At 45.0% G+C, this 17,184-nt stretch overlaps 1 protein-coding gene across 4 annotated transcripts in view; it reads left to right on the top strand.

Annotated features, from left to right (window-relative positions):
- LOC103245095 (uncharacterized) overlaps positions 1–17,184 on the top strand; it is a 55,516-nt gene that overhangs the window by 21,241 nt on the left and 17,091 nt on the right. Inside the window, exons 1-2 of one of the 4 annotated variants that reach the window (XM_008015510.3) lie at positions 9,206–10,196; positions 11,544–11,622. The exons of 2 other annotated variants lie outside the window; for them this stretch is intronic. In XM_008015510.3, the coding sequence (XP_008013701.3) occupies positions 11,596–11,622 (27 nt within the window). In that variant the 5' untranslated portion in view covers positions 9,206–10,196; positions 11,544–11,595. One more of the 4 variants, XM_008015509.3, reaches the window with a different exon arrangement.

Genomic DNA, 17,184 nt, shown 5'->3' with positions numbered 1-17,184 from the left:
TGATAGATTGCAGCTACTGTGTGTGTCTCATTCAAACAAATTTAGATATCACTTAAGGAAGATCTTTTTGTTTTCTTTTGAGATGGGGTTTCTGTGGCCAAGGCTGGAGTGCAGTGGGATAATCACAGCTCACTGCAGCCTCAACCTCCTGGGCTGAAGCAATCCTCCCACCTCAGCTTCCTGATTAGCTGGGACTATAGGCATGCACCACCGTGCTGACTAATTTTTTTTATAAATTTTTGTAGAAATAGGGTCCCACTGTGTTGGCCCGACTGGTCTTGAACGCCTGGGCTTAAGTCATCCTTCCATCTCAGCCTCCCAAAGTGCTGGGGGGTTACAGGTGTGAGCCATCATGCCTGGCCATAAGATTTGTAATTTAAACTTTCCTCTTTTCTATACTGTCTGCAGTATAATATCTTATGATACCAAGATGGTAGATTTTTTTCCCCTGTGTTTACCTTAATCTCTATGTAAACATCTGCACTGTTGATTTTCAGCCCAGTCATGCCCTGATGCCTGGTAATGGCCAAGAAGCAGGAGAAACTTCTGAGCAGAGGAGCCGGTTGGACAAGGCCTAACCCTGGCTGTTGGTGAGATATGGTTGAGAGTTTTCTTAAAGGTTTAGACAGGCCAAGCTAGGAATGGAACAGATGCACTTCCAGCTCTGAGCACTGTACTCACTAGCCCTTTGGGGCTGTTCTTTCCCCAGCCTCAGGCAGTTTCCTCACATACACATACTGATCAGGGCTCAACCGAATCCTCAAGGAGTGCTCTCCAAAATCCCCTGGTCCTCTGTCTCTGTAGCTCTCTCCTCTCTGGCACTCTGCTCTGTGAACTCAAGCTATCTTGAATTTCCCAGACTCCCAGTTTCATCTCGTCAAGTCAGGAAACCACTGGGCTCTGTGTGGGTTCCTCCTACCTGAGCTTGCTCCAGACACGACTCCTTGGCTTCCTGTTTCCCAGGATTTACTGTCCAACGTCTTGAGTGTCATCATTTCATTCTTCCTTCCAGGATTTTTAGTTGCTTCAGGTGGGAAGGTAAATCTGGACCTTGTTTCTCCAGCGTGACCATTGGTAGTTCCAGGATCATAGCTCATAATTTTATTGACAAGATGCTCATTTTAAAATACAAGTTAACATTCCAAATATATGTTGGGGTAAAAACTCTATGTGCTGTGTTGGTTGGAATTCAACCATTGCCTCAGCCTCCCAAAGTGCTGGGATTACAGGCATGAGCCACCACTCCTGGCCCAGCTTTTTTCTTCTTATCAGGACAGGAATGGTAACTTCCAAGCTCTTTACATACAGACCGGAAGTCTGGTAAACACCTTGTTTGTTCTTGGCTTTCAGGATACTATGGAGTGTTTTCTACACCAACAACTGATTCTCCACTTCTCTGATCACCGACTGGGTGTCCAACAATCCATGCAATTCTGACACTAATTACCCAGAGTTAATGGCAAACTCCACAGATTTAAGGCTTCAGTTCTGTAAGATTGCCCCTTCATCAGACACCAGTCTCAAGTCCCAGACACCTGTACTTCTGATGAACGGGCTATAAATCAGGGGTTCCTCTGACCCCCATCTCAGGTTCAATAATTTGTGAGAATGATACACAGAACTTAGGAAACACTTTACTTACATTTATTGGGTATATATTAATAAATGATAGAACTCGGAACAGCCAGATGAAAGATGTGAATTGCGCAGGGCATGGGGGAGGGGCTGTGAGCTGCCACGCCCCTCAGAGCACACCCGCTCCCAGCACCTCCATGTGCTCACCAGCCCTAAAGCTCATCAAGTCTCTTTGTTGAAGGGTTTTTATAGAGAGTAGTTTCCAGTGCCCCTCCCACCCAGAGGTCAGTGGGTGGAGCTGAAAGTTCCAAACCTGTAATCCCTTAGTCTTTATGGTGACCAGCCCATCCTGAGGCTCCCTAGCAGCCCCATCCTAAGCTGCCTCATTAGCTATCAGGGGAATCAGCCCCCAATATTTCAGCGTAGGTTATTTTCTATTTTCCCTAAGTGTCAGCTGGTCTGAGAAATAAAGAGTACAAAGAAATTTTACAGCTGGGTGTCTGGTGGAGACATCACTTCGGCAGGTTCTGTGATGCCCCCTGAACTGCAAAACTAGCACATTTTTATTAGGGATTTTAAAAGGGGAGGGGGGTACGAATAAGGAGTGGGTCACAGAGATCACATGCTTCAAAAGGCAATAAAATATCACAAGGCAAATGCCAGGGCAAGATCACAAGGCCAGGGCAAAATTAGAATTACTGATGAGGTTCCGTGTCCTGCTGGGCACACATTGTCATTGATAAACATCTTAACAGGAAACCGGGTTCGAGAGCAGACAACCGGTCTGACTAGAATTCGCCAGGCTGGAATTTCCTAATCCTAGCAAGCCTGGGGGCGCTGCAGGAGACCAGGGTGTATTTCATCCCTTATCTTTAACTGCATAAGACAGATGCTCCCAGAGTGGCCCTTTTAGAGACCTCCCCCTGGGAATGCATTCCTTTCCCAGGGGTATTCCTTGCTGATAAAATAATTCAGCAATATTTCTCCTATTCACTTTCTGCAAGAAGAGAAATATGACTTTATTCTGCCCGGCCCCGCAGACAGTCAGACCTTATGGTTATCTCCCTTGTTCTCTGAAAATTGCTGTTATCCTGTTATTTTCAAGGTGCCCATATGAAATCTGGGCAATATGAAATTGTTCAAACACACATGCTTTACAATTTGTGCAGATAACGCAATCATCACAGGATCCTGAGGCGACATACATCCTCAGCTTACGAAGATGACAGGATTAAGAGATTAAAGACAGGCATAGGAAATGATAAGAGTATTGATTGGGGAAGTGATAAATGTCCATGAAATCTTCACAATTTATGTTCAGAGATTGCAGTAAAGACAGGCATAAGAAATTATAAAAGTATTCATTTGGGGAATTATTAAATGTCCATGAAATCTTCACAGTTTATGTTCTTCTGCTGTGGCTTCAGCCAGTCCCTCCATGTGGGGTCCCTGACTTCCCACAAGAGTTAGCATAAATCAGGTGTGACCAAAAAGGCTTGTTATGAATGACAAAGATAGTCCTGTCACCTCTGTAACTCAGGAAGTTCCAAGGGCTTTAGAAGCTTTGTACAGACCCAAATGTAACAAAGGATGCTTCTATCACCCTTATCTTTCATGAAATTACGAAGTTCTAGGATCTCTGTGCCATGAATTGGGGACAAGGACCAAATACCTTTCTTATACCACAAGATACCATATTCTGTTGAACTGCCTTGGCATTCTTTTTTACTAGTTCCTCCTCATGTTCCCAGTCTTTAAAAAAGAAAATGCTTCAAAAGTGAAGTCTTTGGACCACTTGTCTTTTCTGTCTTTTTTTTTCTGTTGTTGTTGTTGAGATAGAATTTCACTCTTGTTGCCCAGGATGGAGGGCAATGGTGCAATCTCGGCTCACTGCAACCTCCACCTCCCAGGTTCAAGTGATTCTCCTGCCTCAGCCTCCTAAGTAGCTGGTACTACAGGTGTGTGCCACTACGCCGGGCTAATTTTTGTATTAGTACAGACGGAGTTTAACCATGTGGTACAGGCTGGTCTCAAACTCCTGACCTCAGACGATCTACCTGCCTTGGCCTCCCAAAGTGCTGGGATTACAGGCTTGAGCCACCGTACCTGGTTGTCTTGTCTGTCTTTAATCCTACCCTTCGAATCTCATGTTTTTAATACTATTTACATGAATGATTACCAAATTTATATTACCAGCCCTGACTTTGGTCCTGAATTCCAGACTCATCTATACAATGGCCTCTGCAGCATCCTGCTGGATATCTAAAAGACTTTTCAAATTTAACAAATTCACAACTTATTTCTGATATCTTCTCCTCCAACCCTAGACCTTGGCCCCCCAAGACTTGCATCCTATAGTTTTCCCAGTCTCAGTTAACAGCAGTTTACTTCCTTCAGTTTCTCAGGCCCCAAATTTCGGGATCATCTTTTGAGTCCTTTCTTCTATGCCAACCATCAGCTCCATTTTCAAAATATATCCAGACTCTACCACTTCTCATAATTCTTCTCAGTTCAAACTGCTTTCTTCTCTCACAGAGATGACCACAATAGCCTAATGAGTTCTAGTCTGTCTGCTTTTTCCTTTGACCCTTCATTTTAGTCTCAGCACAGCAGTCAGTGATTATTTAAAAACAGAAGTCAGAGTGTGTCTCTTTTCAGATAAAAATTATTCTTACACGGAGATAAGAGTTTATTCAAGGCTAGTACAATAGGGGAGGGAGATTTGGCTTTACTCCAAATGCAACAAGGACAAGTGGGGTTTAATAGGCAAGGGTAAGGATGAGGGGATCAATGGATAGAAAATTCCTAAGAGGAGATATTATTGCAGACCAGTGCACCAAAAGCAGGAGTCGCAGCAGAGAGTTTAATGATTGTAGGGCAGCCAGAGGAGGAGATGGGAGGAAACCTCAAATCTGCCTCCCTGAGAGGTTTGGGAATGGGGTTCTTAAGGGATCTGGCTCTGTGAAGAGCTAAAGTGTGGGGACTGATGATTGGTTGAAAAGTGAGGGGTCAAGTCATGGGACAGGGAGAGGAAGAAACCACATTCCTGTGTGTAGTCGGTTCCCTGGCGGGGATCTTCCGACCCATTGGCATCAGCCATCCTGCTGGAATTGAGGATCTGGAAAACACCTTAAGCAATTCTTGGGTTAGAAGATCCAGTGTCAGAGATTCTGTCTATAGGAGCAATGGGGGAGCAGGTGGTCAGCACACGGCACGACTCTTGGTTAGAGCTTCAGGGAAGTGGGTCAAAGTGCACCACTGCACCCTGCTCAGTGTCGAACTGTAATTCTGCCTAAACTCTGGCTTGTAATTCTCGCTAACCCTGCGAGGGAGGTTTCAGAGCCATCAAAGGCGAGGGAATTGTTGCTAAGCTGGCTTCGCAGCGTTCTTGCTAACACATCAAACGTGGGGGATGAGAAACTTGTCAGATATGAAGAATGATCAGATAGACGTCAGGAGTTGGGGGATTCTTGCTAAACGGACTTATCAAGACTCTTTGGGAAGACTGGGCTGGGCAGGACAGGATGTGGGCCAAGGTCAAGGCCTAGTGGAAAAGAGGGCTCAGAACGGCCTGACTCAAGTTTGGTCAAGGAGGGAGGGAGTCTTTCTCATTCTCTGCTGCTCAGAGCATCCTCCTCTCATTCATAGTGAAATCCACTGACATAGGATCCATTAAGAACCTCCACATTCTGCCCCCTTGCCTAGGATCTCCTACTGTTCTCTCCCTTTTCTTTCTGCTTCAGCAACAGTTCCTTCTTGTTCCTTCAGTAAGCCAGGCATGCTCCCACCTCAGGGTATTCGAGTTCGCTTTTCATTCTGCCAGAAAGACTTCCCACAGATGCTTACATTGGCCCATCCCTCATCTTCTGCGGGTCTTTCTTCAAATGTCACCTTCTCAATGAAATGTTTCTTAACCACTTTGTGTAAAATCACAAACTCTCGGTCGGGTGCGGTGGCTCAAGCCTGTAATCCCAGCACTTTGGGAGGCCGAGGCGGGCGGATCACGAGGTCAGGAGATCGAAATCATCCTGGCTAACATGGTGAAACCCCATCTCTACTGAAAAATACGAAAAACTAGTCGGGCGAGGTGGCGGGTGCCTGTAGTCCCAGCTACTCGGGAGGCTGAGGCAGGAGAATGGCGTGAACCCGGGAGGCGGAGCTTGCAGTGAGCCGAGATCCGGCCACTTTACTCCAGCCTGGGTGACAGAGCGAGACTCCGTCTCAAAAAAAAAAAAAAAAAAATTTGCAAACTCTCTCACCCTACAAGTTCCTGTTCCCTTTTCAAATTCTTGTTTGCACTTATAGGGAAGTTTAAATTTTTCCCCTGAAGTTTTGATAATTTGACTCTATAAAACAAAATGATACATAGCTTAACAGGAAAAAAAGGCATACAAATTTTATTAAAGTTCATACAAGCACAGGAGTGATACAAAATATAAAAACTCAAAGAAAGGCAAGATAGTGGATATTTTTATACCATCTTAAGAGAAGTTACAGGAAGAACAGGGGCTTGGGTCATGGCTAAGGCAGGTTATAGGAGGGAGAGAAGAGGAAAGACCTGAAGAAAAGGTAGACTCATGCAAATGAAGCTGCACAGGTAGCAGCCTAAGAATAGATGGTAGCCCGTGGTTAAAGTTTCTGCACCAGATTTTCAAAGGTGTCAGACTCTCAGTTAATCTTTCCCAGATCTGGACAAGGGGAGAGCCTCAGAGAAAGCCTATTCACCTCTGTTGCTTACTTCGCTTCATTTGCTCTACGGATGCAAGTCTCCTCTACAAAAGACTGCTTTTCAGGACTATTCCTGTCTGCAAGCTCTCTGAATAGCCATCTCAAGATATGTCGGAGAAGTATATTTTGGAGTGAAGTGTTTTGGTTGCCTTCACACTCATCTCTGTCTCAAAACATATTTACTCCTCTTATTATCTTTCCTCTCTCTCCTGCAGTAGAATTCAAGCTGCATTTGTGCACAGGTTTTGCCAATTTTGCCTACTGGTGTATTTCTAGAATCTAGCACAATGTCAGGCACAGGATAAGTGTTCAATATAATTGTTGTTGTTGAATGAATCAATAATGAAATCCTATACAGTAATGAAAATGAATGAACTTTGCATGTATCAAGCTAGACTAATCTAAAAGTGTTTGTGTTGAACATATATACACACACACGATACATATATAAGCATAAATCTTTATATGAATTTATGCATAAATATATCTGCTATATACATACATATTGTATATTGTATATTGTATATTGAATATAACATACAATTGAAAATATACAATTGTATATTGTATGTATATAGCAGATTACCTTTATATACATACATATTGTATATTGTATGTATATAGCAGGTTAAGATTTAAAATGTTCTAAAAATAATGTTTAGGGACACATGCATGTGGAGTAATTATCAAACAAAACAAAGAATGCTGAAAGCAACTCAGGAAAATGACTTGGGAGCACTGTGAACAAGGCTTCCAAATTTGGGGTAAATTTCTCTTTTGTAACCCAAGTGTTGGGTATGTGGGTATTTGTTTTATTATTATTAAACTGTGGGCCAGGCACGGTGGCTCATGCCTGTAATCCCAGCACTTTGGGAGGCTGAGATGGGCGGATCATGAGGTCAAGAGATCAAGACCATCCTGGCCAACATGGTGAAACCCCATCTTACTAAAAATACAAAAATTAGCTGGGTGTGGTGGTGCGTGCCTGTAGTCCCAGCTACTCGGGAGGCTGAGGCAGGAGAATTGCTTGAACCTAGGAGGGGGAGGTTGCAGTGAGCCAAGGGCGTGCCACTGCACTCCAGCCTGGTGACAGAGTGAGACTCCATCTCAAAAAAAATAAAAACAAACAAACAAAAACTGTGCCTATGCATACATCATCTTCTGTGTATGGTACACATTAAAATAATTTAAAATAACGTAACTATCTTGTGGTTTTGATTTGCATTTCCCTGATGTTTAGTAATGAACATTTTTCATATACCTGTTGGCCATTTGAATGTCTTTTTGAGAAATGTCCATTCATGTCCTTTGCCTTTTTTTTTTTTTTTTTTTTTTTTGAGGCAAGGTCTCACTCTGTCACCTTGGCTGGAGTGCAGCGGTGCTATCATTGCTCACTGCAGCCTCAACCTCTGGGCTCAAGCAATCCTTTGCACTCAGCCTCCTGAGTAGATGGGACTACAGGCCCGCACTGGCATGCTTGGCTAATTTTGTTTATTTTTTGTAAAGACAAGATTTCACTATGTTGCTGAGGCTGCTCTCGAACCCCTGGGAAGTGATCCATCCACTTCCACCTCCCAAAGTGCTGGGATTACAGGCATGAGCCATTGTACCCATTTTTAATGGGACTGTTTGTATACTGTTGTGTGTTTTTTTTTGTTTTGTCTTTTCTTTGAGATGGCATCTCGCTCTGTCACCCAGGCTGGAGTGCAGTGGCATGATCTGGGCTTATTGCAACCTTCACCTCCCAGGTTCAAGCAATTCTCCTGCTTCAGCCTCCCGAGTAGCTGGGGTTTCAGGCATGCAACACCACGCCTGGCTAAGTTTTGTATTTTTAGTAGAGACAGGGTTTAGCTACATTGGCCCGCTGGTCACGAACCTGTTGGGTTATTTGAATTCTTTTTATATACTGAGTATTAGTCCTTTGTTGGATGAGTAATTTACAAATATTTTCTCTCAAGAAGTTGTCGCTTCACTATGTTGTTTCTTTTGCTGTGCAGACACTTTTTAGATTAATATAGTTCTTTTTTTTCTTTTTGTTGCTTGTGCTTTGAGGTCTTAGCCATAGACCTCAAAAACACAGGCAACAACAACAAAAAATCTTTGCCTTGATCAATGTCCTGAAGAGTTGTCTCGATGTTTCCTTCTATTAGTTTTATAGTTTGGGGTCTTTAAGTCTTTAATCTATCTGGAGTTGACTTTTATACATGTTGAGAGAAAAGGGGTCCAATTTCATTCTTCTGCATGTTGTTATCCAGTTTTCCCCAGAACCATTTATTTAAAGACATAGTCCTTTCCTCATTGTGTGTTCTTGGCACCTTTGTTGAAAATCAGTTGGCTACAAGTGGGTGCACTGATTTCTGGGTTCTCTTATTCTGTTCCGTGGGGGTGTGTGTGTCTATTTTTATACAAATATCATGCTCTTTTGTTTACTAACACCTTCTAATTAGATATAAGCTCACTCTAGTTAGAATGACTATTATTAAAAAGACAAAACAAAACAAAAAAATGACAGATGCCAGTGAGGATTTGGAGAAAAGAGAACTCTTATACACTATTGGTGGGAATGTAAATTAGTACAGCCACTGTGGAAAACAGTGTGGAGATTTCTCAAAAAACTAAAAATGGAACTACCATACAATCCAGCAACCCTACTACTGGTAAAGGGGGAGAAATCAGTATATGAAAAGGATACCTGCCCTCACGTTTGTCACTGCACTATTCACAGTAGCCAAGATATGGATTCAACCTAAGTGTCCAGCAGTAGATGAATGGATAAAGAAAATGTCATACATAGACACAGTGGAATCCTATTCCGCCATAAAAATGAATGAAATAATGTATTTACATCAACATGGATGGAGCTGGAGGTCATTATGTTAAGTGAAATAAGCCAGGCACAGAAAGACAAGTACTGCATGTTCTCACTTATATTCGAGAGTTAGAAAACTTGATCTCATGGACATAGACAACAGGAGGATAGATACCAAAGGCCAGCAAGGCCAGGAAGGCCAGAAAGGAAGGGGAATGAAGAGAGGTTGGTTATGGGTACAAACATACAGTTAGATGGAAAAAATAATTTCTAATGTTTAATAGCAGACTAGGGTGACTCTACTTAGCAATCATATTATGGATATTTCAAAGTAAACAGAAGAGAGGGCTTGAAATGATACCAACGCATAAAAATGATAAACGCTTAAGGTGATGGATACCCAGTACTGTGACTTGATCATTACACAGTCTATGCAGGTAACACTCACATGGATATTATGTAAATTATTTTGTATCAACAGAAAAATAATCACAACCAGCGGTGGGAGCGACAGCACAGGGATCCTCCTAAATGCATCTAATTTCGGATTTTGTTTTTCAAAGCACTCCGCTTGCCTAACAAGTGCGCGGGCTGTAGGCAGCACGGCCAGCAGCGGGAGGCCTCCTGCCTCGTGTGCGGCTTGCGGACTCCCTCGCCCTGCAGCGCCTACGCGGACTGTCGCCCTTGAGAGCTCTCGCTGGCGGAGGCGGTTCCTCTTCCGGAGGTCGCCGCGCGCACCGCGGACTCCCCTGGGAAGTGTAGTCGGCGCGGGGCCCGAGGCATGCCGGGAGTGGTAGTTCTCCGGGGGTCGGCGGGGTTTCGGGGACAGTTCGCGGCCTTTCGGGGGTTCTCCTGGCTTGGGCCATCCCGGCTTGGCTAGAATTGCCGGCCTGGGGCCCAGGCGCTCGCAGTGGCCTCTTCCGGGCCGGCGTGGATCCAGGCCTCTCCAGCCAGTGGGCCGCGTGCAGCCTCGTCTGGGCTTCTGGGACCAGCCTGCGCGGCTAGAGGCCCTGGGCCACTGGGTCCGGGGCGCGTCGGGAGCGGCCTGGACTGCCGGAGACCCGCGGAGGGAGCGCCTCGCCGGGTGAGCTGGGTGCGCCGGGCCGTTGAGGTGGGGGTGCCAGCCTTTTGTCGTTGTTCATGCTGCGGTTTTCTTCTGTGCGTTTTCTCCTCAGTAACGGAAATAATAAAAGCAGTAGCTGATGCCCCCGAGAGCGCTCCGGTGCCAGGCAGCGGACTAGCGCGTCGCCCGAACGCACCCGCGCATCCCTGCTAGCGGAGAGGTGGTTCCCGCCCTGTCGGGGGAAACCGAGGCAGGGTGGCGAGGCCATTGTCCAGGTGTAACTGGGCCTGGCGCTTGGGTCAGGATTCCCTTCCCGGCTCTACTACTTTCCGTTGTGACTTTGGGCGGGTCACGACGTTCTGATTCTCCGTCTCCGTCACGTCTGTAAATGCGAAGATTAAAAATACTGCCTGGAAAGCGCTCACCGCTTCCTGGGAGGAGGTGCTTGTCGCCGCGTGACCGAGGCTTTGCACGGCGGCTTCCCCTGGGCTGGTCTAGGCACCCGCTGGAGCTGGCCCAGCAGAGCCCCAGGTTGGCTCCATGCCGCGGGCACCCTGAGGAGTGGCAGCAGATCGCAGGCCTGGAGGCCCTCACACTTGCCTGGCTGCCCCAGGCAGCCTCTGCCCCTGCTCTCTGTGGGGCAGGCACGGTTTCCACCCCTCCCACCTGGGGTTTGTGTTTGGGCAGCGACAGCTGTTTCTGTCTGTGGATGCCATTAGAGGCGGCACCTGTGGAGTATTATTTAGGAGGGACAGCAAAGCTCTGGCATGTGTCTTGGGTGGGGACAGTGTCTTAATCCTGTTACTTTGGGTAAAGTCCCAGACGAAGATGTAGTAAGAGGCTGGGAAAGCTGAGTGGTTGGATTATGCCCACGGTTTCTTGGGGAGAACACAGCACTCCACGGAAGGTCCACTCAGGGCAAGCAGTGGGGTCTGTCACGAGGGTAGAGATGCGGGGAAGCCTCTATCACGGCTTCCACAGGGAGGAAAGGGCGAGGCAGGGCAGTCAGGCTGAGGATCAGCTAGCTAGGCTGCAAAGTGGCACCCGAGGAAACGAGATTCATTGCAACTGTTCGGGCGTGCAGTTTAAAGCTAGCTAAGGGCTCCAGACATCCATGGGTGAGGCACAGTTTGCCTAGAGGTAGCTGAGAGGCCCTCAAGTGGAAGTTAAAGAGTCGAAGTGCAGAAATAGAAGTATGGAGAAGGGATAGAGGTTGGCGAATTGCCCTCGTGAATGCTTGTCTTGGTTTACGTCATTATGTGGGGTGGCTTTTTTGAGACCTGATGGACGTTATGGGCGGTTGTAACTTCCTCTGTCCAAGCCATCTCCTGACGCCAGGGTTCCTCTTGACACCTTTTTCCTCTGCAGACCCGCTGTGTCCACACTGCTCTCCCTGGGCAGGAGCACTGAGGAGGAAGGGATGGCTGTGGATCTGCTGCCCGCTCAGGTGAGAGTGAGTGAAGTTTGTCTTTTTCATCCGTTGGCTTCTGGATGCAGAGATGGTAGACACGTTTCCAGACTCTGTCCAGGTACTTTTTGGTCCAACTAAAACGATGAAGAATCCGGAGCCTCAAAAGTTTTTCCCAGTGTCTTGGGCTTAGTGAGGGGCTGCTGAGGAATGTGCCTCTTTTGTCCCCAGACCACTCTTAATTCATCCCACTCACTTTGTGGTCAACATTTGAGGCAGTTCTGAGCATATGCTTCCGGCTGCAGTGGAGCTTGGTGGGGAGAATGGGGCATGAAGCCGTCTTTGTCTTCACAGAGAATATAGTCACACTTGCGGCTAAGATGTGGAAGGGCCAGAAGACACTCTCCACAAGCATTTACTGAGCCCTGTGTACAGGATCCTGTGCAGCACACAGGGGATGGAAAAAGGAAAGCTGTCGTTTCCATCTTCTGGGAGTTCGTGGTATCGATCTTAGGAAACATAATTAAATGTTGAGGGGAAATATCCCAGAAGTGGGGGCATTCTGAGTTTATGCTGGAGGCCAGGACTGATACTGGTGCTTAGAGAAGACTAAGGGCATCCCAGAAGGAGTTCAGCATGGCTTGGACTGTGAAACTCAGAGGTGGGGAGGACGCAGGCCTGGGGCCTTCCCCTCCTAGCGCAGCGGGGATGTTAAGCTGTCCAGATGTCCCTCTCACGTGTCTAATTGATGCCTCTATTTTCTTCTCTGATTCTTCTCTTTTCTCCCTGCTAGTTTAGCCTCCCTACCTGGGCTCTTTTATCTTGTTCTTTCCCCATTCGAGATCCATTTTCATTACTTTAACCCTCAGCTTTCTGAGTATCTTCCCCAACTCTGTCCTCAGGCCTGACCTTTTTCCTAGCATTCCTGTCTGTCATTCCGACGTGGAAGTCCCATCTTTCCTTCAACACCAGCTCCCTTTCCTAGTCTTCTCCCTTCTGTGCATTTTCTCTTCTGCCATAACCCCAAAGCTTATTTTTCATTGACTCCTTTTCCAATAGCCCATAGGCTAGAAATATGGACTCTGGAGCTTGACTTCATGGCTTCGGATCCAAGCTAGGGATGTGGCCCTGAGCAAGTTATTTTATCTCTCTGTACCCCATTTCCTCAATTTTGGTGGGGTTAATAATATACATACCTCATTGAGTTGCTGTGAGCATTAATAACAGTAGTAGCTGAGCACAGTGGCTCACACCTATAATTCTAGCACTTTGGGAGGCCAAGGCAGAAGGATTGCTTGAGCCCAGAAGTTTGAGACCAACCTGAGCAACACAGTGAGGCCTTGTCTCTATAAAAAATTAAAAATAAAGTAGCTGGGTGTGGCAGCACCTATAGTCCCAGATACTAAGAAGGCTGAGGTAGGAGGATCACTTGAGCCCAGGAATTCGAGGCTGCAAGTGAGCTATGATTGTGCCACTGTGCTCTAGCCTGGGCAACAGAGTGAGACCTTGTCTCAAAAAGAACCTCCAGAAGTAATAACTATAAGCATATTTACTGCCTCCGACTAGCTGGGATTACAGACATGTGCCACCATGCCCTGCTCATTTTTGAATTTTCGATAGAGACAGGGTTTCACCATGTTGGCTGGGCTGGTCTCGAACTCCTGGCCTCAAGTGATCCACCTGCCTCGGCCTCCGAAAATGCCGGGATTCTAGGTGTGAGCCCCCGTGCCCAGCACTGGTTGAGTATTCTGTAGAATGTCCCTCCATTGTGATTTGTGTGATGTTTTTTCTCATTATTAGCCTGGGGTTTGGGTTTTGGGGAGGAAGGTCACAGAGATGAAGTGTCAGTCTGATCACATCATACTACAATTGCATACTAATAACATGACTTATCCCTGTTGCTGTTCCTCTTTATCACCTGCCTGAGGCACTGTTTGTCAAGTTTCTCCACTATACAGTTACCTTCTTTTTCTGCCTTCCCATATACTGTATTCCTTAGAAAGAGGACACTGTGTGTAGCCCACACGTACGGCGTGGTGAGACAGGCACCACTCCTAGAGGTGAAGAATCGACATCCATTATTTGGAAATCTGGATGGAGGATTGTCATGTCTCTCCATTTATTTATTTATTCAAACATTTATTTATATCAGTATGGCAACCATGGATCTTTCTGCTCTCTGTACATATATCAATGATGCTTTAAAAACTTTTTTTTAGTGGTTACCCTATAGTTTTCAATATAAATTTACAACTAATCGAAGTCTGCCTTCAAATAACATTATACTGCCCCATGGGTAATGGAGGTGTCTTATAACAGAGCACTCCCCCTTCCTTCCCCTCTTCCTTATGGCATTGCTGCCATTCATTTCACTCATCCATATGCTGTCACCACCCAGTACACTGTTACTATTGTTCATTTAAGCAAATAGTTATCTTCTAAATCAAGAGTAAGGAAAATACAAGATTTTATATTATCATCATTTGTTCCTTCTCTGTCTTCCCGCCTGTCTTCACATAGATTCAAGTTTCTGATCTATGTTATTTTCCTTCCCCATGACAACGGAGGACTGCTGGTGATGAATTCCCTTAGTTTTTGTTTGTCTGAGAAAGCTTTATTTCTCATCCTTGTTGAAGGATAATTTCTCTGGATATTGAATTCTACATTGGTGATTTTTTTCCCTCAACACTTTAAATATTTTGTTTCACTCTCTTCTTGTTTACATGTTGCTCATGAGAAAATCCACTGTCATTCTTACCCTTGTTCTCTATAGGTAAGATTTTTTCCCCTGTCTCCTTTCAAGATTTTCCCTTTGACTTTGGTGTTCTAAAGTTTTAATATAATATGCCTAGGTGTAGATATTTTGGTAGTCATCATGCTTGGCCTTGTCTGACCTTTCTGGATTTGAGGTTTGGGGTCTGCCGCTAATTTTGGAAAATTTTCAGCCATGATTACTTTGGATATTCACCTGCTCTGTTCTCTCTTTCTTCTCCTTATGGCATCCCAATTACATTGTAATTTTAAATGATCAAGTAGAATTGTATTTTTAACATGGAAGGATATACATGCTATATAGTAAGATTAGGGATATGAAATAACAGTAATCATTTATCATTTCTCACAGTTTCTCTGGGTCAGGAATGCAGGTATGCGGGAGAAACAGCTTGCCACACAAAGTCTGGTGTCTCGGCTGAGAGATGTAAAGACTGGAGGTTATAGAATCATTTGAAGCCTCAGCTGTTCACATGTCGGGTAGTTGATGCTTGCTGTTGGCTCACTGCTGTGATCACAGATAGGGCTGTTGGAAGGAGCATCTACCTGTAATGTCTCCATGTGTCTTGGGCTCACAACATGGAGACTAGGCTCCAAAAGTGAGCATCCAGTGAGCCAGGCGAGAGGTGTGTTATTTTACTACCTTTCCTTGGAAGTTACATGCATCATTTCCATTGAATTCTACTGGACAGCTTCAGAGGAAGGAAACATAGAACTCACTTCTTGGTGGGAGAAATGTCAGTGTCACATTAGACAAAGAGCATGTAAGATGAGAGAGAAACTGATGTGGTCATCTTGGGAAAGTATAATCTTCCACATCTGTCAGAATTAAAATATGTATATAGCCTGTAATCCCAGCACTTTGGGAGGCCAAGGCAGGCGGATCACCCTGAGGTCAGGAGTTCAAGACCAGCCTGGCCAACATGACAAAACTCTGTCCCTACTAAAAATACAAAAATTAGCTGGGTGTGGTGGCACACGCCTGTAATCCCAGTTACTTGGGAGGCTGAGGCAGGAGAATCATTTGAACCCAAGAGGCGGATGTTGCAGTAAGCTGAGATAGCGCCACTGCACCCCAGCCTGGGTGACAAAGCAAGACTCTGTCTCAACAAAACAAAACTATATATATATGTGTGTGTGTGTGTATATACACACACACGTGTACACACGTGTACATATATGTGTATAGATGTATCTCTTTTTAGCAGAGACAGTTTTGCTTTAGAGACATATATGTACGTGTGTGTGTGTGTGTGTGTGTGTGTGTGTATATGCATAGACTTTGATCCAGTACTTCAGTGTCCTAACAGTTTATCTTATAAACATAGGCATACCCAGAGATATCCATATGAGACTGGTCATTGTGCATTGTGACAGCAAAAAACAGAAACCATCTAAATAATACTAAATAAGGAAAATGGTTAAAATAGTTATGGTATTTATATAGTGGAATATATCATCCAGTAATGAAAAGGAATACGCTTTGGAAGTCCAAGGTGGGTGGATCATGAGGTCAAGAGATTGAGACCATCCTGGCCAACATGGTGAAACCCTGTCTCTACTAAAAATACAAGATTAGCTGGGCGTGGTGGTGTGCAACCTGTAGTCCCAGCTACTCAGGAGGCCAAGGCAGGGAGGCAGAGGTTGCTGTGACCCAAGATGGCGCCACTGCACTCCAGCCTGGCGACAGAGTGAGACTCTGTCTCAAAAAAAAAAAAAAAAAGATGAATGAGGTTTGAGGCTGGACATAGTGGCTCACGCCTGTAATCTCAGCTCTTTGGGAAGCTAAGGTGGAAGAATGGCTTAAGGCCAGGAGCTCAAGACCAGCCTGGGCAACATAGCAAGACCCTGGCTCTACAGAAAAACAAGAGAATTATCTGGGCATGGTGGTACACATCTATAGTCCCTGCTACTCGGGAGGCTCAGGTGGGAAGATCACTTGAGCCCAGGAGTTCAAGGCTGTTGTGAGCTATGATTTATTGCACTACTGCACTCTAGCCTACGCAACAGAGTGAGACCGTCTGTTTAAAAAAAAAAAAGATTTCTATATGCAGATGTGATAAAGATCCATGAAATGCTAGTAAAGCAGGATTGAGAATTTTCCCATTAAAAAAGGATACATGTGTAACCACTGCTAGTTACCTGTAGAATGGGGCCGCTAGTTGGAGTCAGGAGAGAATCCCTAACTTGACACTGCATGTTCTTTTGTATCCTTTCTATTCTTTAGCATGTGTCTGTTTTCATACTGTTTAGAAAATAGTCAAAAGAACACATATGTGTGTAATTTGGATAAAAAATCTGGAATATATTTCTAAAAGGAACAACTTGTCTTGAGTAATGGGATTTAGTATGATTTACATTGTTTTGTTTTTGTTTTCAATTTATACTTTTTTTTGAAGTTTAATTTTAGTTTCTGATTATGTTTAATTTGTATACTTTTTTAAAAACAAATGAAATTTTAAAAGAAAAAGAATGCTTTTTTTTTTTTTTCTGGAAGTATTCTAAGGCCTAGGGGAACAGATTGGCGGTAAAGATGGAAGTTGGGTTTGCCGTGAGTATCGTGTTTGCAGCAGCATGGAGCCTGTATTAGTGTGCCAGGGCACCATAACAAAATACTGGAGACGAGATGGCCTCAACAGTGGAAATGTGTTTTCTTGCAGTTCTGGTGGCTAGAAGTCCAAGATCAAGGTGTGGGCGAGTCCGGCTTCTCCTGAGGCCTCCTTGGCTGGTTGATGGCTGCCTTGTCGCTGCCTCCTGCCACATGGCCTCTCCTGTGCACGAGCATGTCTTGGTCCTAATCTCCTCTTCTTATAAGCACATGCCATGTTA

Source organism: Chlorocebus sabaeus, chromosome 23, assembly GCF_047675955.1.
Source record: "Chlorocebus sabaeus isolate Y175 chromosome 23, mChlSab1.0.hap1, whole genome shotgun sequence".
In the NCBI taxonomy this organism is placed as follows: Eukaryota; Metazoa; Chordata; class Mammalia; order Primates; family Cercopithecidae; genus Chlorocebus; species Chlorocebus sabaeus.
This window is presented reverse-complemented; position numbering and strand designations above follow the sequence as displayed.